The sequence below is a fragment of the Colossoma macropomum genome, unplaced genomic scaffold (genome assembly GCF_904425465.1).
Source record: "Colossoma macropomum unplaced genomic scaffold, Colossoma_macropomum, whole genome shotgun sequence".
NCBI lineage: Eukaryota > Metazoa > Chordata > Actinopteri > Characiformes > Serrasalmidae > Colossoma > Colossoma macropomum.
The window spans coordinates 29,963,286-29,988,031 of record NW_023494800.1 but is presented as its reverse complement, the minus strand read 5'-3'; the positions used below and the strand labels follow the sequence as shown (position 1 = coordinate 29,988,031).

The window sequence follows — 24,746 nt, the reverse complement described above, 5'->3', positions numbered from 1 at the left end:
TGAATACAAACATTTCAAATAACGTACCATTTTTTGCATGTGATTTTTGGACTACTGTCCTGTTATTTACACTCTATGTGAATACGGATGACCAAAGAGGCCTATGAGTAATAGGTTTCACAGCATTTACTGGTGAACTTAAATGTGAACATTACATAATCTTACTGCAGCTATAGGAAAACCCCTTTTACCTGCTGCCCTGAAGCATTTTGGCTACAACAATAGAGATTAACATCCAATCCTTATGTCGCATTCGCGTCTAAGCAACCATAGAAGCATCACTGATATATATCAGTGCTAAGCATGCAAACATTACACTTACACTTACTAAAAGACTCTTAGTTTGAAATGTGTCATTCATTGAATGATAATTCAAATAAAGACTAGTTCAAGATGCCAATAGCAATACATTTTGCATTCTATCAGCACTTCCATCCCTACGTAGCACAACACTAATGAGAGTGTAGGGATCCATTTCAGCCATAGCCACAGTCTCTTAGTAGAGTCTGACACAGTTCAGTTCAGAGTAATATAGAAATAACAACAGCTCAGTGCATCATAATGTAAATATACTACATGTACAACAAAAACAACTCAGTTCAACATTATGTAGATGTATCATATATACAATAATTATAATAACACATGGTCTTTGCTTATTGGAAATTCTGATATCAAGATTCCCAGACATTTCTTTCCTGCAGATAGCATAGCTCGCCAGCTAGCAAGTTGCTTGTCATAAATGATTGAGTAGTACAAGTTGGTTAGAGCTCTACGTGTGGTTGGAGTCAGAGCTGCAGTTTCTGCTCTGGGTGTGGGTGGAGTCAGACGTGTAAGTGTTGTTCTTCTTTGAGAATTTCAGTGCACTGAAAGAAACCTTCATCCGTTTGGTTGTACGTTCACTACGACACATCAGCGAGTTCATCACGTGATCTCTGAACTCCTCAGAGATAAAATAATACACAAACGGGTCCAGGCAGCTGTTCAGGCTGCCCAGACACAGAGCAACGATGTAGATACCATAGACATGATTCTGAAGCCCTGCAGCCAGTAGAGAGTAATGCACCATCAGTGTGATGTTACTGGGAGTGAAGCAGACCAGGAACATCACCAGCACAGTAATCATGAGGATTATAGCCTTCTTTTTCTTCTTGTTGATGCTGCTGTCCGTTATGGACCTTCTGAGGGAGAGAAAGGTCAGCAGGTATGACACAATACAGACCACACAGGGAACTACATATCCCACAGTGCCCATGGTCAGGAAATATCCAACAGGGAAGTGTGTTTGATTGCGGCGTGTGACGTCATGGCAGGCAGTAATACAGAGATTAGAGACTTTAACCGTCTGGTCATACAGGTAGAGCGGTACAGTGATGAGCCATACTACAATCCACACACAAACACATATACAGACTGTTACACAGTTATTCAGTTTCTGAGAAAGTGGGTGGACAATCGCCCAGTAGCGCTGGACACTGATGCATGCTATGAAGATAGTGGAGCAGTACATATTCCCATAGAAAAACCCCACTAGGACTTTACACAGTGGCTCCCCGAAGGTCCAGTCATTGCCGTTGAAGTGGTAGGCGATCTTCAGTGGGAGCCACACGATGAAGAGCAGGTCAGACAGTGCTAGATTGGCCATTAGGATGGACGCTGGATGCTTCTTCTTCGTCCTAAAGAGGAACACCCAGATGGCCATGGCGTTGGTGGGCAACCCCACAACGAAGACGATGATGTAAACAACAGGGAGGAAGACTGTGGTGAGATCGCCTTTGAGAGCAGGTGCAGAAGCATTGCTCACTTTCACCCCCTCTGCATTCTCCTCCACTACATCCAACCCATAATAGATCCAGGACCTTTGATTGTCTGAGGGGGCTAAGGGAAAAATGAGATTTAATGTGAAACACAGTAAGCATCAATGATAGACAGAAAGGAAAAAAGAAATAATAAAAGTACACTTGGCAGCAAAACAAACACATTGGCAGAATTTTAATCTGGTGGACATTATTGGTCAACTTGCATAAACACATATCCTTTTGCAAACCCCTCCAGTTCAAATTAAAGTTCTTCACTATTAAACATCCTTCAAATAACCAACACATATGATTACATTGATATGTTTTATGCAACAACCTTTTAATTTGCTTCATAAGTACCCGTTATTTGTCTGATTACCACATCTGTTTATCTTCATAAATTCTTCTGGCCTTCAAAAGGGAACACAGTAGTTCAGGATGTTTAACAGTGGTGGACTCGTATTTAACTAGAGGGTTTTGCAGAAGGATAAGTGATTGTGCAGGATAACCAATGTGCAACCAGTACTTTAGACTATTGCTTCCTAATCCTGATTCTAGAGTACCCCCTGTCCTGCACTGGTTTCACATATTCAAACACACTTGACGCTACATCAGGTCATTTAAAAGCTCTTCCTGCACTGAAGTGGGTCCATAAGAGCTGGAAGACCACTAAAATGTGCAGGACATTGTGTACTTCAGAACCAGCATTTGGAATCTGCACTTTTTTTCTCAAACTAGTCCCAAGGCCCACCAGAGGGCCCACATTTTCACTGTATCACATTCTAAGACTCCTTAATCAAGTGATTCGTCGAGTCTCCAGTCTTTAGAGAAGAATTTTTGTTTAGTCTTGTTATTAGCTAAAGGCATTTTATTGTAATCTACACTTTATTTTAAACCATATTGGGGCTTTATATATGTTTATGTTTTGGTCTTGATTATGAAGTAAATATAATTCATGTTTTTTTGACAGCCAAAAAGTGTTAAATTGATAATTGTAAATGAACTTTAGTCTTAAATCATTAAAGATTAAAACTCTACTGTAGAATATTTAACACATGTTAACCTCTTAAATTCTCAGGCTTATAACATACGAAGGCTTATTATTTAGTAACTACAGGGACTTAAATGCTAACTGTATATATGCCATGAGTTGTGAAAGGATGCAATTTTCAACCTGGCTGTCTAGACATTGATGGCAAAAAAATCTCACTCTCCATGTGAGGAATCAAGTCTGAAGCTTTGAAGTCGACTCTTAATTCTCAAATACCTGAAACCAGAAAATCCACTCCTTGGGATCGACTCCCAGCCCTTACTGCTAGGGAGTCGGCAGAAATGAAAGCATTCTCAAAAGTTTTAAAAGGCATCCGGTTAAGAAAGAAACCCGAATATGCAAAAGTGAAGCCAACTTTATTGCAGGGATGACCTGTATGGCCTGAAACTACTGAAAAGCATGCAAAATAGAGAGAAGCGAAAGAAATACTACACAAAAATTCACAAAGTATGAATATGTATACGTATGTAGAAATAAGACTAGTCTCAGTTTTGAATCTAATGAAGTAGCATACCGTATACACATTCGGCTGTGCTGGGTGAATCCATTAGAACGAGAATCCAGAGATAAACCAACCGGCTGGTAATGACGGGCTTCCCAGAAGTGCAGACTCTTTACCTGACTTCCTTTATTTCCTGATCTCACATGTCCGCAGCTCTTAACTTGCCTGCAGCAGACAAACAGAGTCATGTGACCCTGATAATTACTGTTTTTTTCATTCTGAGGTAATCGCTTTAGTCTGTCACTTAGTCACTTTAGTCACTCCTTTCTTCTTTCTTTCTTCTTTTTTTTTTGCATGAACAGAGGTGAGTGAATAACTAGTTTCATTTTCTCAGTTATATGTCGACTCTTAGCAAAAGGGTTCTATTTAGTACCAAAAAGGGTTATTTGGCTTTTAACAATAGTGGAACCCTTTTGGTGCCATACAGAACCTTTTTCAAAAAGGTTCTATATAGAACCATCTACAGCACATTCTCCATCAAGAACGTTTTCATGATGCAAAGAACCTTTTACTCATGCAAAGGTTTCTTTGAGTGTTAGAACCATGTTCTTTACTAATGAACCCTTGAAGAACCATCTTGTTTAAGAGTGTAGTCAAGTACATTTTTGATGAATTTGTGTTTTACTTCTTCTCAAGTATATTAATCTGCTTTTTACTCAATTACATCTCAACATTGCATCTCCAAAATGGTAACTTTACAGGTGAGGGCAAAAACATTCTCTACTGTCAATGTAAGTTAATGTAAAGAGATTTTATTCCAAGCTATTTTGGAGCATTTCTATTGGTGTGTTCATCATGGAATTTACAATATAAAGGGCAGCCAATTTTGTCAAATTATGGAAAAAAATGAAAAAGATAAAAAAATGAGATTTTCCATTTATTTATTTATTTATTTATTTGGACCATGATGATATGTTAGAATGGTAACAGCATCTGTACTGTATTGTGATGGATCACAGTCCTAATCACATAGTACATAATTCTAAATAAAAAAAAATAATAAGAAGAATGCAAAATAGTTATTTATGGAAGTCCTGAAAGGAAAAAAACAAAATTGAAAGTGCGTTCCGGAATCTTAGTTCCACTTTTTTTATTTCTTCTGCCTATGTGTACAGCATACCAAACACACACCCCAAATTTAAAAAATACAGCATCACTTTTACAATTTCAGCCATCAAAAACCTTAAAAAATGTTCTTCCTCACAAGTTTTTCAGCTTTGACCAGCAGGGGGCAGCCGTTTTATACATTTGACATGCTGATGTTCAGTCCACCTATTAGCAGCTCCTCCACAAGGACATCAATTCCACCACAGCTTCACAGACTAATGTGTTTATTATTCAAGATTTTGGGGATTGTGGGATGGTTGTAGAAAAAAATATTGTTGTCAGTTACAGTTTAAAACCAAAGTAGTAGTAGGTGTTTTGTTTAGATGTAGCAGGTAAGGACGAAGAGGAAGAAGCACTAACCTGCCCTCGAAGAGTTTCAACACTTTACTGTAATTGGTTGATGACTGTTTTGCCACAAACATTAATAACAGTCCTTCCTTTTTCTTCTTAACTGTCATCAACCTTCCTATTACTGAGGTATTTTACTAAAATATTTATAGCATCATGCAGATCCGACTACATATTTTAGTGAAACAGTAAAAGGCAACTGAATGTGTATGTACACTCTTAAAACATATTGTTCTTTAAGGATTCTTTAGTAAAGACGACGGTTCTATAAAGAATCAAGAACCCTAACAGAACCCTTTGCATCATTAAAGGGTCCTTCAGATAGACAGATAATGTGCTGTAGATGGTTCTATATAGAACCTTTTTGAAAAGGGTTCTATATAGCACCCAAAAGTGGTCTTCTATTGTTACAAGTTTGACATTGTAACAATAGAAGAACACTTGCTATATTCTAAATAGAACCTTTTTTTTTAAAAAAAAGGCACATTCTGAAGAACCCTTTCATGATGCAAAGAGCCCTTTAATAATGCAACAGGTTCCTTGAGTGTTCATGGTTTCAATGAAACCATTATGCTTACTAAAGAGTGTATGATATTTTTATTTCTCTTATTAATATGATTTTGTGTTTTAATATTGACATCAATATTAAAGTCAATGGAACCAGACTTTTTTCCAAGTCATTTTGGGTCATTTCTTTTGGTCCATTCATCATGAAATTTACACACAATGTAAAAAAAAACAAAGCAACAGGCATTTTCAGATTATGTCAAAAACTGAAAAATGACAAAAATGGAGATACAAGGTTTTCTTGCGACAACAGCGATAGGCTGTGCTTATAGGCACGTCTAGCCCCTTTTGTTTAGCCTTTAGGTTTTTTTTAAATTCTAATCTAACTTTTAGTTTTTAATTTGATTATTTAACTATCCTAATTTCATTTCTAATTCGGTTTTTAATTTAATGACTTTCATTTTAAAATGTATTGTTTTAATCATGTTTTTGATGCTGTTCTTGATTATGTCTTTCTATTTGCATTGACTTGAGTTTTTTTTAAGCAACTTTGACTCTGAATTTTCTCATTTGTAAAGCACTTTGAATGACAGCAGGGTTTGAAAGGTGCTATGTAAATAAACTTGCCTTGTCTTGCCTTTTTAGGGGTACCCTTAGATCCTAGATGCTAAGATCCTAGAATCCTAGTGACTGGTTTAATCGCAACTGCAGACACATTAAAAACAAAACTGCGTCTGAATGAAACTTTCTGTTTGACATGATTGTTCTCTGGAATCTTGCTCAGGAGACGTGTCTAGACTGAGGTGTTATGTAACCCTATTCCATAAATAGTATTATGTATCAGATCCTACAGGGAGGGGGCTGTATTAGCACATACAGTGCCCTATAAACACGTAGTGGCTAGAAAAAGTATTTGAAATGTACTTTTTGGTAAGGGCTTATAGCAAATTTTTGTTTTGTCTAATCATATGAACGACTAATGTGTGAAGTGTATTTAAGCAATAGAACAGGAGAGGGAGTGTGTTATTGCGAAATAACATCACGGCTGTGATTTGGTCGCAGATTGTCCTCGAGTGTTCGAGTTCTTGAGTGTTCTATTGCTTTTATACAACAGTTAAATAAATAAGTAAATAAGAAACAAATAAACCGGGCCCTGAACGTGTCATTTAATATGTTTTAATGTTCGCAGTTCCTTCCGCCAAATTATAGTTCCTTAACAAGCAACTTTTTGCTACGGCAGAGTAATGAACTCCACTCACTCGCTGCACAGTCTGCTGTAAGCCTGTCCATGGACAGTATTTGGCCTGGTTGCCAGACTTTGGACACCCTTGCAGTAAGAGGTATGTGTGGATCAGGAACAGCAGTACTGCTGGAGTTTTTAACATGGTGTCCACACCCTGTCCACTTTATTAGACACACCTACATGCACCCTCTACCACCACACTACTACCTTCACCTACCTCTGTGATCTCTGTAACATGAAAACAATACAAATTGTAAGTTGCTCTGGATAAGAATGTCTCCAAATTCCATCAATGCAAATGGAAATGTAAATGGTTCACTCTGTAGATGTAAAGTCAGAGACGATAGCTCATCTGCTGCTGCACAGTTTGTGTTGGTCATCCTCTAGTCCTTTATCAGTGGTCACAGGACGCTGCCCACAGGACGCTGTTGGCTGGATATTTTTGGTTGGTGGACTATTCGTAGTCCAGCAGTGACACTGAGGTGTTTAAAACTCCAGCAGCACTGCTGTGTCTGATCCACTCAGACCAGCACAACACACACTAACACACCACCACCACCACGTCAGTGTTACTGCAGTGCTGAGAATGACTCGCCACCCAAATAGTACCTGCTCTGTGGTCCTGACCATTGAAGAACAGGTTGAAAAAAAGTGCTGCTGTGAATTTGCTTGATTCAAATGTGCCACATGAATAAAACACATCAACACAATTCTTGCCAAAAGTAAGTAAAATGAACTAGAGTAATTGTGTTGATGTAGTGTTTAAATTATGGGCACACTGATTTGCTGTATATATCATTTGAATCAAGTAAAATTAATTTTTTTAACTCTTTTTTTTTAGTAAACATGATGATTTCATGACATGCTCTGTCTGATTCATGAAACTGCGTTACGACGTGGAAACAAGTGGAGATTTGAATGCAATCAGCTTCAGTGCGTGAAAACAAGCACTAACCTACCAGCACCTCATTTACATCATTTGTATGAAGCACACCCTAATTCATGCAAACATTCCGGTGGGGGCCAATAAAAAAGACAGCATTCAGTCATGAGCCAATTGCTGTGATCGTAGGCAGAGTTTGAGGTGGAGCCTACTGACCACCTACTGACCAAACTGTATAGTGTTAAAATTCTGACCACTAAAAAGAATAAAATGTGAAATAAACTAAATATCTTAGTTTCTTTTAAGACTGTAGAATGATGTTATTGTGTAGTGTGATTATTGTGATCCTGCAATAGCATATTTACATGCTGTTTTATTGCAGTGTATGACATTAGCTGTGTTTCATGTTGTTTATTTTGTGAGTCAGTAGTAGAAAACAAAAGCACAGAGTAATATGTCTTTGAATGGAACATGGAATAGTTGCAGCATTTGTTTTGTACTGGCACAATAGGTGATATTAATAATAGATTTATTTTGGCAACTTTGATAAATAAAGACCAATGAGTGTGGATACAGGGTAGGTGGACACTGATGAAGTGGTCAGTGAGGGTATGTTATCTATAGACCTGAAATGAAAATGAAATTTGTGCAATGGTTCATTTTTGCTAAAAACAACCAGCTAATATGTCCAAACCTGCATCAGGACATGAGTGTACTTGATGAAATCTGGTTGCAGTTGTTTTGACTGCAGTGCTTGGCAGTGTCGTCACTGGAATGCACAGTTTCTAAGAGTGTACCAGGATGAAGTGCATCAGCTGTAACACAGACGAGGAAAACTTGGCTGGAAAGTTTGACAACGTTTTCTGGAACCTGCTGTACCTCAAAGGCGAGTCCAGACTGAGCAACTAGGCAGTGCTCAGCACATTTTCCCATGACACAACATTATGTGTCAGATCTCATGGTCTGCCAATATAGTAAAAAACAATTTCTCTCACACACACACACTATCTAAGCCGCTTATTCTCCTGGGTCGTGGGGGGAGCTGGAGCCTATCCCAGCATTCATTGGGCAGAAGGCAGGAAACACCCTGGACAGGTCACCAGTCCATCAAAGGGCAGACACACAGATATATACATTCAAACTAGGGTCAATTTAGCTTCTTTAGTTGACCTGACTGCATATCTTTGGACTGTGGGAGGAAAGGAGAGACACACAAGAACATGCAAACTCCAGACAGAAAGGACCGTGATCACCCGGCCGGGGAATCAAACCCCATGCCCTTCTTGCTGTGAGGTGACAGCGCTACCCACTGCACTACCATGCACTCACCATTTGAACCAATACACTTAAAAACAATTGTTTAAAGGTTGATGCCAAAGCATTGCAAACAGATGAATTTGCAGCAAAGCACAACTAAATAAGAGGTTATTTAACAGGCCGATTAAAGTTAACTACATTGAGAGTAAACAGAACTTGAGTTAACCTTACTTGCTGAAGATCACTGAATAACGAAAATATAAAGTTAATTGAACTTGAACTTATTAAGCAACTTCACATGAGACAAAAAGTTTTTTTTTTTGGCCCTTTAATTGACCAGGGCCCACCAGCCTTAAGAATAGCTAAACTAGTTTGCATTGAAGTCCCTGTAGTTACTAAATAATAACCGGGATTTTAAGGAATTAAAGTCAGCTTATTTAAGTTTACAGTGAAGTGTATGAATCTTCAAACCAAACAACACAGTGCATATTAACAATCCATAATGCATAATAAACATGGCTATGAAGTGTAACTCATTTTTATGAAGATGTATAGCCATGTTTATAACACCTTAGGAATGCATTATAGCATATTATGAATGTGTCTGTAGATTCTTCCAGACAATGTTGTATGAATGCAGATAATAGTGTATCATGAGACATTATATAGATCACAGTGAGCCATACAGTGCCATAAATAGATGCTATGCATGTGATTATAACTACTTCTAGCCATTTTTTCAAGTGTATGCCAGGCATTATATATGTTACGTATGCCATATTACACCTTATGAGTTTATTTATAAAGCATAATGAATGCAGGATTCATCGGAAGTGTTACCAAATTATTTCTATGTCTGTTGCTCATTCATACTGCTTACATGCAGGCTAAAATGGTTAGCTCATCAGCTGGCTAACATTAGTGTTAAATAGCCTATCCGCTTTTCTTCACATCATGTTGAGGTTATCAAAACTTTATATAAAGCTATTTTGGCCATAATTTGCTACAACGTCATATTATATTCCTTCTGTAACTAACTGTATGACAAATTATGAACAAGGTTTATATTTTGGAAGGTTCAACTAACGTCAGCAGTTACAGACAGTTTCTACTTTTGTTTTGGAGAGCAGCAGAGGCAGTGCTAGATTAGATTAGCACTATCTCAGTCTTTTCTGAATTTGGAGACACAATAGCGCAGTTACACATCAAATGAAAGAGAAAAACTGTTATTTCTCAAAAATGATAATGTGCATTTATTTGGGGAGCTAAAGAACTTTTGATGGTCAGTAAATAAACAGCATCTTAAATACCAGGCTTATTACTCAGTTATTAATGTAGATGCTAATTGTCCATGAACTACTAGGAATAAGTCAGAAACTGCTATGAAGCTAATATGTAAGGTGTGAATTTATGAGAATGGAAATTGGAAGTCGGGCAGATCTGTAGAGTTTGAGCTTAAGGGGACCGTCAGTTGATAGTAACTGCATGGAAACACTTTTAGAAGCCACAGAGTTACATAAACTGAACTTCCTGTTTTCAGAATTCTCACTGCCCCTCTATTGCCATCTCACTGCCTACCCACTGATTTCCTGAAGCAGATCGTATCAGCATCTGCAAAGACAAACACATTCTTTTGAAATAGAGTAAAACTGTAAAAACTCAATGGTTCTCAGTGCTGAGCCTCAAACACAGTATTGCTGACCCCTTAAAATCCCAAGCTTGTTACGTACCAAGGCTTATTATTCAGCGCATCAGCTAATTAATGAAACTTGATTGAGTTTAATATTGGTGTGTTAGCACAGTGCTAACTGCATGACTGTGTACAGTTGTTCAGTAACCTCTAATAGACTTGACTACGTAGTTTATGGCACTGTATGACTTACTATTATCTATAAACATGGACTATCGTGCACAAGTCAGAGACCACCATTGCTTTATTAAAATTCCAAAGTTTAATTTTCAGCATCAGGAAAAAAGCAGAAAATATATTTTACAGAAAATCACACAGAAGCCTCAACAACTCTAATCTCAGCTCTGTGTGAGTCGGTGAGTCACTCTTTCCTTTTATTACGGCTTCCATTCTTTTCAGGAGACTCACTTTCAGTTTCTCAGAGAATCTGCAGACACACCTCCAAAGTTCAGTCTTAGAAGCTGCTTTAGCACTTTCTGCTACTCACCATACAAGTAGTCTAATTACAAATTTAGACTCGTCAGTCTGTAAGAACGTTGTCACATCTCAGATGGCCTGTTTCAGTGTTCTAGTGCAGATGTTCTTTTCTTATCTATTTCCTTTCATCAATAAGTGGTTCTTGTGTAATATCCTGTTTAAACGTGTTTACTGCTTTTATCTGATGCTGAAAAATGAAGAAGTTGCACTTACTGGCTGTTTTGACTGTAAGCAGAAGTGTGATCTCTGACTTTTTACCATACTGAAATGAGCAGTACAGGCACAGATTACTGACTGGGACATTAGATGAAGGATTAGCCATTAGAAATGTAAACATGACTGAATAAATGAAATATACGAAGAAATGTTGCCTCTTTTCAGGCCCCTCAGCTTTTATATCCTCACTGACTCAAGTGATTTTGTTGTTTTAGGTTAAATGTGTCAGGCTCCAGTCCTCGCGGGCCAAAACACTGCAGACTTCAGCTCACTGCCTCATTAAACACATCTGATTCAGCTCATCAGCTAATTAGCAAGGCCTTCATGGACTGAATTCAGAGCGTTAGATGAGGATACACACAAATCTTCACAGCACTTTGGCCTGGAAGGTCCCCAGTTTGACATGTTTTGAGATGGTGTGTGAATGCAGTGTTAGTGTTTAACTTTTGATGTCTGAAACTATGAGTGCGTTTACATGCACTCAATAATCCGATCAGCATACTCCGAATCTGATTAAGAAATCAGATAAAGAGGCTGGATTTTAGCTCAGTAATCAGATTTCTCAGTGTATATAAACTCCTACTCTGATTTCTTTCAGATTCTCAGTCTGTGCATGTGCAGTGTTGCAGTGAGACAGCAACAAAACACTTTTGGAGTGGCACTGAAACCAATTACATGCTTGACGAAATGAAGGATTTTAATAATCATCTTCTAGATGATGTATGTTCAAATTTTCAGGTAAAGTGACTCGATGTCGATGTGGCATGAGTTTTATATTACGTTAACACCACGTCTTATTCTGCGATTTTATTGGCTGGTTGCAAAGCAGGAATATGATTATTGCCTGACTCATGTAAATCCAGAGTTTCCCCATTATCTGATTACTCAAGTGCGTGTAAATGCATTGATAGGATTACTGACAAAGCCTAATTTTCTTCAGTGATCGGATTATTAAATTCATGTAAACACACTATATGATATAAATTTGTCTTTACACTCACAAATCTTACATAAAAAGCACACACTGTTACCATGTAGGCAACAGAATACTACACATTAACGGGGATAAGTTTGTCTATTTCCAAAACAAAAAGGAACAAATTTTTGTTTTTTTGTTTCTCAGAATGCTTATAAGAATGAACATGAACTACTGTTTAGTTCACTTTTTCAGTTTGTTTGTTAATTTGTAATTATGCTTGTGCAGCTTTGCAAGACAAAGTACAGTGTGAGTACAGATGTGCTCCAGTAGCACTGGGGAGAGAAAAACATATAACTGCACTGAATGTAGTCAGACAAATTCAGTCTTTAATCCAGAGGTAGTTACAACTATTATTAGTAGTATTATGAGTATTATAAGTCAGACCAAAACCTTGTATCTCCAAAATGGTAACTTTACAGGAAAAACATTTTTTTTAATGTAATTTTTGTATTTTTAATGTAAGTCATTTTGGGCCGTTTCCTTTGGTCCATTCATCATGAAATTTACACACAATGTAAACAGCAACAGGCGTTTTCAAATTATGTCAAAAGCTCAAAAACAAGAAAAATGGAAATACAAGGTTTTGGTCTGACAGCAGCGATATGTACCCAACAGTCCCAACTATAAAGAACAATGGTAACTGACTGAATAACTACCACTGGAGTGTCCTACGTCCACACAGAGGAGTAATCATTAGTATGGTTTAATATCTGATCTAGCAAACTATTGAAATATTAAAGTATAACTCCCCTCATAAACTAATGTGTGGCCTCTTCCTCAGCTTTGAGTGCACTGACCAGTTTCTCTCCTCTGAGGAATTTTCTCTTCAATAACACTGAAGACCTCACATCCTGAGGTCAGACAGCTTCCCCTCGGACACATGCACTCCTACAGAGGAAAAATAAACGAAGAATTAACCCTTTAAAAACCCAGGCTTATTACAGACTAAGGCTTCTTATACAGTAACTACAGGGACATCAGTGCAAACTGGCTGAGCTATTCTTGGTTATAGCAGTGTGTAGTAAAACTCTGGACCCGCTGGTGGGCCCTGACCATTTAAGGATTTAAAGTACACATCTGACAAGCTTGAGGCAAAACAGAACCTCCGAGCTGTTTGGCTTCTGTTTTCAGTCACTTTATTTTACCAGACACATGTTCTTTGTTCAACCAAGCCCAAATTAGAAATCAAGATTGATTATGATCTATATTTATACCTATATGAAGATATGCTATGTAAAAACATGAATAACATTATGTATATTATATGATAACGCACAATTAGCTGTCTACTCAGAAACTGTTGTGCAAATATTGAGCATTTTAATCCTAATCTCAGTCTATAATTAACAGTATTTGATTTCTATAAGCTCTAGAAAGTGTCATGTTTATTGCTTTATTGCTTGTTTATTGTTTATTTGAACTGAATAAACCTGAATGTCTACAGCCATTTGTCTGTTTATTATTTAATATTTCTTTGCGATGAGCAAAAGTAACACTTTCTATTAAGTGTGCATTCATAAGCCATTATAGATGAGTTTATAACTCCTTGTAACTTAACAGTGCTCTGTAAGCATGTTTATAGACTTTAATACTGCTTCATAGGGCGTTAATAATGTATGTTAGGTCTCTAATTAATGCTTTGATTGCTTATAAGCATTTAGTAATGTAATAACTTATTATAATGCCTTTTAAATGGATAATTAACTGTGCATAATTATAACCTATAATATGTAGGTTAAACAATAATAAAAACATGAATGCAAACTTAATTAACAATTATGTAAACAGTTAAGATGCTATCACTGAGTGCTTCATGTAAAGATGTTACTTTTTGTTATGAATACATGAGTAAAATTTTTTTCTGTAACGTTTTATAAGTAAAATCACAACACATTTAATGTTTTTGGATTGGTTAACCAAAAAGTCATGTTTTTGGTCTTTTTGTGCTCTTCACATGGGTTCCATCACTTTCCCCAACACTTAGCTTGGGGGGAGGTGTAAATATTTAGTAGATGCTAAGCTCAGTGTTAATATTAGTTTATGTGCCACTCGTTTTTATTTAGTGATGCGTAAACCTGAACCTAGTAAACACATGACAACTAGCCTATGTTTGATCTTACACACAGCTTGGGCAATCAGCCAAACATTAGCCAATAGTGAGCCCTGAGTGCCACAGTACGATAGAAAGAAACAAATTAGCAGAACTTAAACTGCTCAGATAAACATGACTCTGCGTTACGAAGAACACTCAGATGGTTTTGGTGATTTAGGCTTAAAATGAAAGACTAATGCTCACTTTAAAGATGACAGGAATGAGCTTTTACATTTTTATTGAGTAAGGCTGGGTTAATTGGGGGTAATTAAACTAATTAGGCTGGTTTGAGATAACCTAACCTAACCTAACCTAATCTAATTTGAGAATAAACTGAATGAAAAAGTAAGAGCACTTCCAGCTCAGCTGAAACTATTTTTTTTTACTATTTGGACAGTTTGAGTTAACCTTAGAGCTGAGAGAGAAATCGAGTTCTAAAAACAGATGTGATGTTTTGGAAAATGTTTCTGCTCTGAGAACTGGAGTCAACCTCGCTGAGAAAACGCCAGCTGCTAAACTACCATTTTAAATGATATCTTTAATTAATAACTTACCCATCATTAATAATAAGGCTGACTGTAAGTCAAACTCTTTGGTGGCTTCCAGCTTCCATTCATTGTCAGCAGCATTTAGCATGTAGAGAATCTCAGAGGATCACAGGATGTTTTCTACAACACTACATTGTAATACAACCTCATTTCCACAAATGTTGGGACACTGTGCAAAATGTAAATAAAAACAAAATGCAATGATATGCAAATCATGAAAACCATACTTTTAAGGGAAAATACTACAAAGACAACATATCAAATGTTGAAACTGAGAAATTTTATTGGTTTTTGAAAAATATTACCCTTTTGGAATTATATTTTTATTTACGTTCTGCACAGCGTCTCAACTTTTTTTGGAAATGGGGTTGTAATTATTTGAATGATGATGATGATGATGAACATGAATTTTAAGTATTTACTATGAATGATTATGTACTATGAATGATTCAGTACGTTTTATAAATTCTTCAGTATCCACAATGAATTATTCAGTATCTAATTTGAAATATTCAGTATATACTATAAATTTTTCAGTATTCTCTATGAATGATTCAGTATCTAATATGAATGATTCAGTAATTATTATAAATTATTTAGTATACATTATGAATTATTCTGTAACTGTTTTAAATGATTCAATATCTACTATGCATTATTCAGTATATTCTGTAAATTATTCAGTATCCACCATTAATTATTCAGTATATTCTATAACTTTTCAGTATCCACTATGAATTATTCAGAAACTACAGTGAATTATTCAGTATATTCTATAAATTATTCAGTATCCACCATTAATTATTCAGTACATTTATAAATTATTCAGTATCTGCTATGAAATAAACGTGTGTTCTGTAGTTCTGAAAGTGATGGACTGAACTGGAACTCACATGAAGAGTTTACTACTAACCTGGATTCTGGAAATATATACTAAACATACTGTGTATTACTTCATTGGTGTTTATTGATATAACCAGTAATTACTGCTAATAGAGGCCAAGATGAGGATCAAATAAACCCCGCTGACCAATGTTTCCTTCTGTCTGACCAGAAAAAAGGTGACTGCCCACTTAACTTTCATCTCCGCTGAAGGGTCCGTGAATGACATCACCAGACTGGAATGTACTTCCTTCAGTGCGAGTTTCCCACCACATTCAGCGACGGCAGGGACAAGATCGGACAACACTCGACCACGTCCAGATTCAGACTCTCTTTCTAGTCTTGTGCTGTTTCTTCCTGTGGAGAAACACTGTGAAGTGCAGAATTACCTTCAGCGAGCAGCAGCCATGGACGTCCGAGTCATCCTGCTGTTGATTACAGCTGTTCAGGCCATCGCTGCTTCTTCTAATGGTATGTATACCCAAACATGCCTTAATGCTGACGGCCTTAAAATGGTTAGTAAAGAAGGTATTAATGTTCTATAACAGTAATGATTAAATTACAAGGTCAGTATAGAAACTCCTGTGTTTAGTAGTTATGTTTCCATCAAAGTTCAGATCTGTTGTCTTTTACATAGATTCACATATACTGTATTGAGGATCTAATAAGTTATTATAATAACTCTTTTTTAAAAGCATGTTTTCAGATCTGTTTGGGGGGTTTTGAATTGCTGGCAGTATGACGCAGTATGTTTTGCGGTCCTACTTTCCATGGTGGAAACCAATCCTCCAATTAGGACAATCAAATTATATTCCTAAAGAATCAGACAGTTTAAAGGAAAACTCCAGCATGTTTCAATCTAATCTCTGTCTGATGTAGAAAACCCACTCAAAACATACTACAATGTAGTATGTAGAACAGATTCTTTTAGAGATAGCACTAGTTTCCCAAAGGGAACAATCTGTAAAACATTTTACCAGCATTGTGGTTTGGGTGGAGTTTTTACTGGCTCCATAAGATCACCAGGGGTGCAAGAAAGCCTTAAAGAAAGTGAAAGCATTCAGAGAAGGCTCAATGATTTCGGCAAAATAATAAAAAAGCATGTCTGTATGTTTTACTTATTTCATTGTTAAGTTTTGGTTGGAAACAAACGAGTTAAAACCTTGAAATACCCAAAAGAAAATGACCCAATCAGGACTGTTTTCTCTGGGGTATCTAGGTAGATATGGCCAAGCAAGCTCTCCCTTGGTTAGGACTTCAGGACTAGATTACTCAGATCACTTACTAGAAATTCAAGCAATTTCTGGTCAAATCAGCCATGAAGTACTAAGTTCTTCACTTTTCTGGAGATATTTCTGAGGAGATAGAAGATAATCCACTCGCACAAGGAAGGAGAAAGTCAAAGGAAAATAACTGGAGACTGGTTTTCAAAAAATGATAAAAAGCTACAGATCCATCCTTCCACTGTGAGGAGACGACTCTATGGGTCTGAAAGGATGTGTAGCTGTCAAGAAGCCCACAGAGAACACACTCAAATTTGGCATTTTCTGCACATTTTCATGCACAATTACTATATGTTTACTGAGTTTAAGACATTGGAGAAAGAACATACATACATACATACATACATACATACATCTTCTAAACCGCTTATCCTTCTGGGTCGCAGTGGGGTGCTGGAGCCTATCCCAGCTGTCATTGGGCGGAAGGCAGGATACACCCTGGACAGGTCGCCAGTCCATCACAGGGCAGACAGACAGACATACACAGTCACGCACTCACACCTAGGGGCAATTTAGCATGTCCAATTGGCCTGACCGCATGTTTTTGGACTGTGGGAGGAAACCGGAGTACCCGGAGGAAACCCACGCAGACACGGGGAGAACAGGCAAACTCCACACAGAAATGACCCTGGTCGCCCGGCCGGGAATCGAACCCAGGCCATTCTTGCTGTGAGGCGACAGCGCTACCCACTGCGCCACCGTGCCGCCAGAAAGAAAATAAAACACTAAATATAAAATGTGCCATAACTTTTGCACAGGCCACAGTTTATAGTGCCTAATACGTTGAATTCGGTAAATAAACAGAAATTGTGCATGAAAATGTACAGAAGTGTTCATTGTAGAAGATGTATTAACTTATTTACTTAGAAAATCAACACAACATGGGTGCACAGACTTTTGCACATAACTGTGTGATGCAAAAAATCTAATTGTTAGGTAGACTTTAACCTACAGGACCGGCCCTGGAAATCGCTGATCTAATGCAAAATAAATGCTGACAACATGCATAGATTGACACACACTGCAAAAAAAATTGGTTTCTTGGTAACTGAAGTCCATACATCTAATATTTCTCATTCCGAGACAATTTTAAGCTGTTATAAGATTATTTAACTCATTACTGGACAATTTTTACTAGTTTCAAGTGAACTTAGTAAGTCAAATTATCTCACTGTAAGTAAAACACATCTAGAAATAAGTTATGTAATCTTACAATGAGCTTACAACAATCTCAAAATGATAAATATCAGAGAAATTGGCTAAATTTGAGAAATTTTCAAGTGCTAAGATACCATTTTTTAAAGTGCATTCACTGATGCTGTTTTACTGTTTGCTGTAGGAAGCGACCCACGCAGTTTTGTATTGTCCAGACACACGGAGACCTACACCTATGAACCCATCGACTACCCATTCCCTGACCTGGAAACCCGGGCAAGCCAACCCAAACACTCAGGAAACAACAGCCGCAGGATTCGACTGGGTTCCTTGTGCAACAGCTCTGCCCAGAACTGCAACAGAACCGCATCCAGAGTGATCATCTCTGTCTCCGAGCAGACCAAATCCTTCCTCACAGGGCCGCTGGTCACAGGCTTCATCCCCACCGTCTACACCCTTGTTTTCCTGATCAGTGTGCCGCTGAACGCCCTGGCGTTTGTGGTGTTCTCCTTCCGGATTCACCGGAAGAAGCCGGTGGTGGTGTACATGTCTCAGTTGGCGCTGGCTGACCTGTTGTTCGGCCTGCTGCTGCCGCTGAAGGTGCATTACTATGCCCGTGGTTCTCACTGGGTGTTCGGAGAGGCGGCGTGCCGTGCAGTTACAATGGCATTCTATGGCTACATGAACTGTTCCACGTTGCTGGTGATGTGCATAAGTGTGGACCGCATGCTTGCTGTGGTGTTCCCTGTTGCAACCATGCATTGGCGTAAACCACAGAACGCAGTGCTGGTGTGCGTGGGGGTGTGGCTCCTGGCACTAGTGGCAGCGGTGCCTTTGCTAACCATAGAGCAGACTGTGCCAATCACAGGGGTGAGTGAGCGCATGCAAATGATATGTTATGGTTACCGTAATATAAACCTTGATTCCAAAAAAGCTACTGGTACATCTACTTTGACCTTTATTAAAAAAGCAGTACAAAAACAAAGATATTTAATGTTTTATCCTATCAACCTCACTGTTTTTTGTAAATATTTGTTTGTACTGAAATTGATGCCTGCAACATGATCCAGTGGTGTTAGACTTAAGGATATCTGGTCTATTTAGTATGTTATGTGTCATGTTTGCCCTCACCAAAGACAAATCATACTTGGCGAAATAAAATGATTCTGATTCTGATGCAAAGTTGAGATAAGAGTAATTTAAGCCTAGAAATGTTGTTAGTTTTGGAACACATTTTGGAGCAATATCTGCTGCCTTTTAGATGACATCTTTTTCAGGGATGTCCATGTTTATTTCAATATGACAGCTCAAAGAAACATTCTGCACATGTTACAACAGCATGGCAGCATAATCAGAGAGTGCAGGCTCTAGGCACAGCTAAAGACTTGTATAACTGAAGGGTGGCAAAAAAAAAAATCCGCTTTAAAAACTAGATCAGTTTTTTTTGTCTTCAGTCCACAGACGATTATTAAGTGTTGTTAAAAGGAAATGTGATGTAACACAGGGTACACATGCTCCTGTCCTAACTTTTTTGGAGCACATTTCAGGCATCAAATTTGGAATGAGCATATATTTACAAAAAAACAAAAAACAAAAAAACAATATTCATAAAAATGTTCAACAATGTTCATAAAGTAAAACATTAATTATTGTGTTTTTGTGCTGTTTTCAATTTGAAGTTCGATTCAAAATGAAATTTTGGTCCAAGCCTGAAAACAACCTGAGAAATTTGTGCTTGAGTTCGAACCCAACCCAAGCCTAACAAAGTCCAAAATCAAAGTGGCCCATCGTTACACAAAGCGCCAAACAAAACCTGATATTTCTAATGATTAAATTACCATGTAGCAACAATAGCTGTCATGATTGCAGATGAAGAAAATTAAAAATAATGTACAATAATGATGTAATAAACTAACCTGCTGTCCAAAATTAGTGTCACATTCAACTTTAATAAATGTATTCATTAAGCAATGCTTTAAAACATCCCAAATAATAAATTCTCCATACTGTGCTGTTCTCACATGGTGCTTTACATTTAGTACTAAAATTCTATTCCTGCATATAGAATTTATTACATACAACACATTGAAAATATTGTAGTGTGTGCAAAAATGCTTTTTCATGTTAGTTCAGTTTATTGGTTCTGCAGCGTTATTCAAGATGTTATTTTGCCAAGGACTCTTATTGTGAAGGTGGGGCTAGTCTGCTGGGGCGAAATGTGCATACAGGAGGAATCACTCAATCTAGTGCTAAAAGCTTAAAGAGTAAGACCTGAGCTTAGGCTAGAGCGAACTGTTAGAGCAAGCTGAGCTTATGTACGGCACAGCTGTTGCCAAAAACAGCTCCTTAATAAAGCACAATGACTTGTGCAAAAGCTCTGTCTTCTTTCATAGCAATGAACGCTAAAATATATGTAAATATGTTTGAGAGAACAGATTAAAAATAAACATCATTTTATTATTGCTACTTTACTCTCCTAAACTCGTGTCAACAAGTTGGTGACTCCAGCATGCCATCTTAAAAACTGTTCTACGGTAGTGAAAGTAGTGAAGAGTGTGAAATTTGAACCTACATCTTATTTTCATTAGTTTTTTATTCATACTGACATTTTAAATTGATACATGAAACATCATTGGCCTATTTAAGTAACATGAATCAAATACAGGGTTCCCTCAGAAGTAGCTGTTGAACTCAATGAGTTGTATACAATTACACCGTGATATTTGCTTCAGGTATAGAAGCAGCATTCAAATACATGGTGCTGTTACCTACCTCCCCTTAAATACATTATTAAATACCAACACAGATCTGCCCAATTCAAAACACTAGACTGGATGATTGCACGTTTAAAGCAAAAATGTGCTGATTCCTTTGGCACTATTGCTTTGCTGCTACATGTTCATATTTGAATGCATATCATGCATCTAAAAAATGTCTTCAAGTATTGTGATGTTATATTTTTGCCGTGTTTACAGATTGGTACCACCTGCCACGATGTGCTGGACCCAGCAGACCCTCGCTACGTGCAACTCTTCACCTCCATCAGCTGCATACTTTACCTCCTACCTCTGGTTATTACAATGTCCTGCTATGCCACCATCATTCGTTTTGTCAAGACCAAGAAGTCGCTAGAAGGAGCTCTGGCCTCATCATCGCTATCAAGGAAAAGGAGGAGGAGAGCCGCTGTCATGGTGGTCTCCGTGGCGACGGAGTTTATGGTGTGTTTTGGGCCGACTAATGTGATCCTGCTGCTGCACTGCATACTGCTCTGGATGGGCCAGGATACAGCGCACTCAGATGAAGTGTACGCTGCGTACATCCTGGCGGTTTGCATGGGCAGTGTCAGCACATGCCTGGACCCGCTGCTTTACTACTTTGGCTCCTTGCAGTGCCGACGGCAGATCCGCTGTGCCATGTGTTGGAGGAAGGGAAAGCAGACAGATGAAGCTTCTCAGCCTCAATCCAGCTCGACATGGGGAAGCTGCAAATACAGCACACCATGCAGAGTGCAAACAGAAACCATCAGCTAGTGGAAACAAAAGAGGTGGTGTTGAGGAGTCTTGAGGTTTGAGTTCAGGATTGTGGTAATCAGTATTAGAAAAATTGGTGAAACTACTGTAGGTCAGTGTTCATAAGGCTACATGACGGTTGCGTAAGACCATTTTGAAAATTTCCACTTTGTCACTTACTAAAACGATCATACTCAAGTTTTACTATAGTTTCAGTAGTTACTGTTTTGGTAGTGACCATTTTAGCTCATTTGAAGTTTGTAAAAGACATTTCATATGTTTTATCTGAAGCTTGTAGCAGACATTATCATATATCTGAGCTTGTATGTATCACTTGTATGTGTCAAAGGGACTCATTCAGTAAAGAGTGTCATAGAGCTGCTGCCGCTGTTTTACATTCCTAACAACTACCTGGAACCTGCTTAGGCTATGGCTCATATTCACAGTCAGTAATGTGTCTAGAACCTCAAGAAGGGTGATGTTTTTTTCTTACAAAATCGGTCCTCCCACTGTAAATCAAGCCTGATTGTTTTCCTCTGTCATTCCCCATTTATATTGGTAGTTAATTTAACATGTAATGCTGTGTTTATATGTGAGCTGTAAGCAGTTGACAGCAAAATGAGTCCATTGTTTTCAATAGAGCAGAGACCACAGTTGCTAACGGAACATTCCATCAAGAGTTCAATTTACCCAACTTTTGCCATTGACTGCAAAGGTGAAATAAACTGGATATTGTGGTTTTTAGACTAGAAATCCCGTATTACAATACAAAACATTAAAGATGCCTTAAGAAACATGTAAATGCCCTTTACAAGCTCCCAAATCCTAACCAATGGGAAAGCTTGCCTGGCTATATCTACCTAGATACCTCAGAGAAAACAATCCTGATTGGATAATTTTCTGTTGGGCATTTCATAAATATATTCATTTTTTGTAACCAAAACTTAACAATGAAATATGAGTATTAGTACAATACTTGCAGAGTTTAAATACAGCTATTAAATAAAAATGAACTAAAAATTACAGATGTATTTTTTTTGTTATCCACAGAAATCATTAGTCTTCCTCTGAATGTTTAGACTGTTCAGAAAATTTCAGCCTAAGGATAAAAACAAACTGATTTATTTGAGGACACCAATCTTAATGTGGTAAATTAATAAAACACTTTCATTTTCAACATTATGGGTAACTTTGTCAGTTTTGCTACAGTCATGAACCATCAGTACTGCAATGCTGTTCTTCTGCCGCTCACAGCAGCATCAGGTTCAACAGGGCTTAAAATAACTAAACTTTCATTACATTAAAACCTTCAGTCTGAAGCAAAGAACTGAGAACTTTTTAAACAAAAGAGACAAAACAGTCACCCTCTAGCATGTAGGTTGGATAGCAAGTACGCTAACTAGCACAATGGCTAATTTAATACCTGACTAAAGTTTCACTAAGTTACAGATCACATAGCTGGATTAGTTCTAATGACAGCTTGCAGGAGTTAGCAAGTACGCCAACTAGCAACTTAGGTTTCAGTTTCAGTTTCAAGTTACAGATAACATAGCTGGACTAGCTATAATGCTAATTTTCTAGCATGCTTGCTGTTGAACCTGACATGTTTTCAGTAGAAGCTCTGTTTGTTCCTGATGGTTTTGTAATGTGTTTTGGCTTTTTTAATGGGTCTATGTCACAATGTAAAAGATTCTAATGGTTTAACAGGTGACCAATAGCTAATTTTAAATGCATTTGATGGTTTTCTAATGGGATCCAACACTGTTCTACAGGAAACTAGCGGTCTTTATTGGAAACCATTAAGCCAATTCTTATTAGAAAGCAAACCATTAGGCTGTAATCCTAATGGTTTCTAATGGTCCTTTTTCAGCAGGGAGTTTACTTCTGTACAGTGCAATGCCACTAAAGCAAAAAATTCAAACAAACAAACAAAAGTATGTCTCCATTTTTATTAATTGTTCAGTGTCCTTTATCATTTGAATATGTCTTTATATTAATGGCTATTAATCATGTCATAAAGACATTAAAATTGTTAATAAGCAGTTACGACACATAAATTAAAAGGTAACAATGATCTGTTGTTTGCCTAATACTGAATCTTCATTCATTTATTTATACTTTTAAAATCTTTGGACAGTAATGATATATAAACTATGTGTACTGGGGAGTGAACGGGAGGGTATAAAACTATATATAATGTTTATATACTGTTTATATTACAATAAACTCTTATATTTCATAATAAGTGGGTATCATTTAGTTTTTAATTATATGACCCCTGAACCTGGCTCAGAGCTACTAGGATCAAGAACAGCACATGAGCATGGAACGTACCTAGAACTGGACTGAAAGCTTCTGCTCTATGTACTGTACTCAGTGTCCATACAGTATTATTATACAGTATTATTATATGAGATAAACAGAATGGAATGTGTGCTGAAGACTGTATTCTTCACAATAAGAGTTTGTATTGCATGAGATGTTGTATGTCATTCAGTACTGAATATATTTACATAGCCATGTGTATAAAGTTATGAATTTTTATAGTATTTACTTATCTGTCTCATTTATATTTAGAATGAATTATTTTATGATTAATATTCTGAGTAAAATATGTGTTTATGTTTATATGCATTAAATGATAGCATTTACATTTTTTGCTCTTTTGACTGAACGGTCATCAATTGCCACAGACACCAAAATATTGTGGAAAGCTTTCCCAGAAAACTAGAGGCTATTAAAGCCACAAAGAGTGAGCAACTCCACATTATATACTAAAAACTTTTAAACTAGCAGCAATTAGACCTCTGATTAAGAAACCTTATCTTGATCCCTGTGAGTTATCCAGTTATAAACCATCTCAAATCCTGTATCAAAGATTTCGGAAAAAAGTTCCTGCTTGCATAGAAATTACATCCAGGATAAAATTCAGTCTAGATTTAGGCCTTATCATAGTACAGAGACAGCACTAGTGGAAATTGCAAATGATCTTATTATTCTCTGACCAAAGAAATGTATCTTTGCTGGTTGTGCTTGATCTTAGGGTGGCATTTGGCATGATAGACCACTCTGTCCTACTGGAGAGACAAGAAAACTTTGTAGAAATAACAGGAACAGCTCTTTCCTGGGTCAGATCTTAACTGACTGATTGCTATCAGTTTGTGAATGTAAACAGCAAATCAAAGTAAACTCTGGTGTTCCACAAGGCTCTGTTTTAG

General features: G+C 37.3%; 2 protein-coding genes across 2 annotated transcripts; one reads left to right on the top strand and one right to left on the bottom strand.

Moving 5' to 3' along the window:
- Positions 1 to 299: 299 nt before the first annotated feature.
- Positions 300 to 3,496, bottom strand: LOC118820190 (proteinase-activated receptor 2-like). The gene is made up of 2 exons (XM_036588359.1): positions 3,365 to 3,496; positions 300 to 1,878 (listed from the first exon to the last, which is right to left on the bottom strand). The coding sequence occupies exons 1-2, from the start codon at positions 3,396 to 3,398 to the stop codon at positions 773 to 775; spliced, it is 1,140 nt and encodes a 379-aa protein (XP_036444252.1). The 5' UTR covers positions 3,399 to 3,496; the 3' UTR covers positions 300 to 772.
- Positions 3,497 to 15,830: 12,334 nt separating this feature from the next.
- LOC118820484 (proteinase-activated receptor 1-like) lies at positions 15,831 to 23,152 on the top strand. The gene is made up of 3 exons (XM_036588843.1): positions 15,831 to 16,052; positions 18,204 to 18,889; positions 20,995 to 23,152. The coding sequence occupies exons 1-3, from the start codon at positions 15,989 to 15,991 to the stop codon at positions 21,547 to 21,549; spliced, it is 1,305 nt and encodes a 434-aa protein (XP_036444736.1). The 5' UTR covers positions 15,831 to 15,988; the 3' UTR covers positions 21,550 to 23,152.
- The last annotated feature ends 1,594 nt before the right edge of the window (positions 23,153 to 24,746 follow it).

What these genes read in the sequence shown, in the direction of transcription:
- LOC118820190 (XM_036588359.1), bottom strand. Translation starts at nt 3,398, where the DNA reads ATGGATTCACCCAGCACAGCCGAATGTGTATACG. An exon ending in CACAGCCGAATGTGTATACG is followed by an intron (nt 1,879 to 3,364) that starts GTATGCTACTTC and finishes TTTTTCCCTTAG; the next exon opens with CCCCCTCAGACAATCAAAGG.
- LOC118820484 (XM_036588843.1), top strand. Translation starts at nt 15,989, where the DNA reads ATGGACGTCCGAGTCATCCTGCTGTTGATTACAGCTGTTCAGGCCATC. An exon ending in CATCGCTGCTTCTTCTAATG is followed by an intron (nt 16,053 to 18,203) that starts GTATGTATACCC and finishes TGTTTGCTGTAG; the next exon opens with GAAGCGACCCACGCAGTTTT. An exon ending in AGACTGTGCCAATCACAGGG is followed by an intron (nt 18,890 to 20,994) that starts GTGAGTGAGCGC and finishes CCGTGTTTACAG; the next exon opens with ATTGGTACCACCTGCCACGA.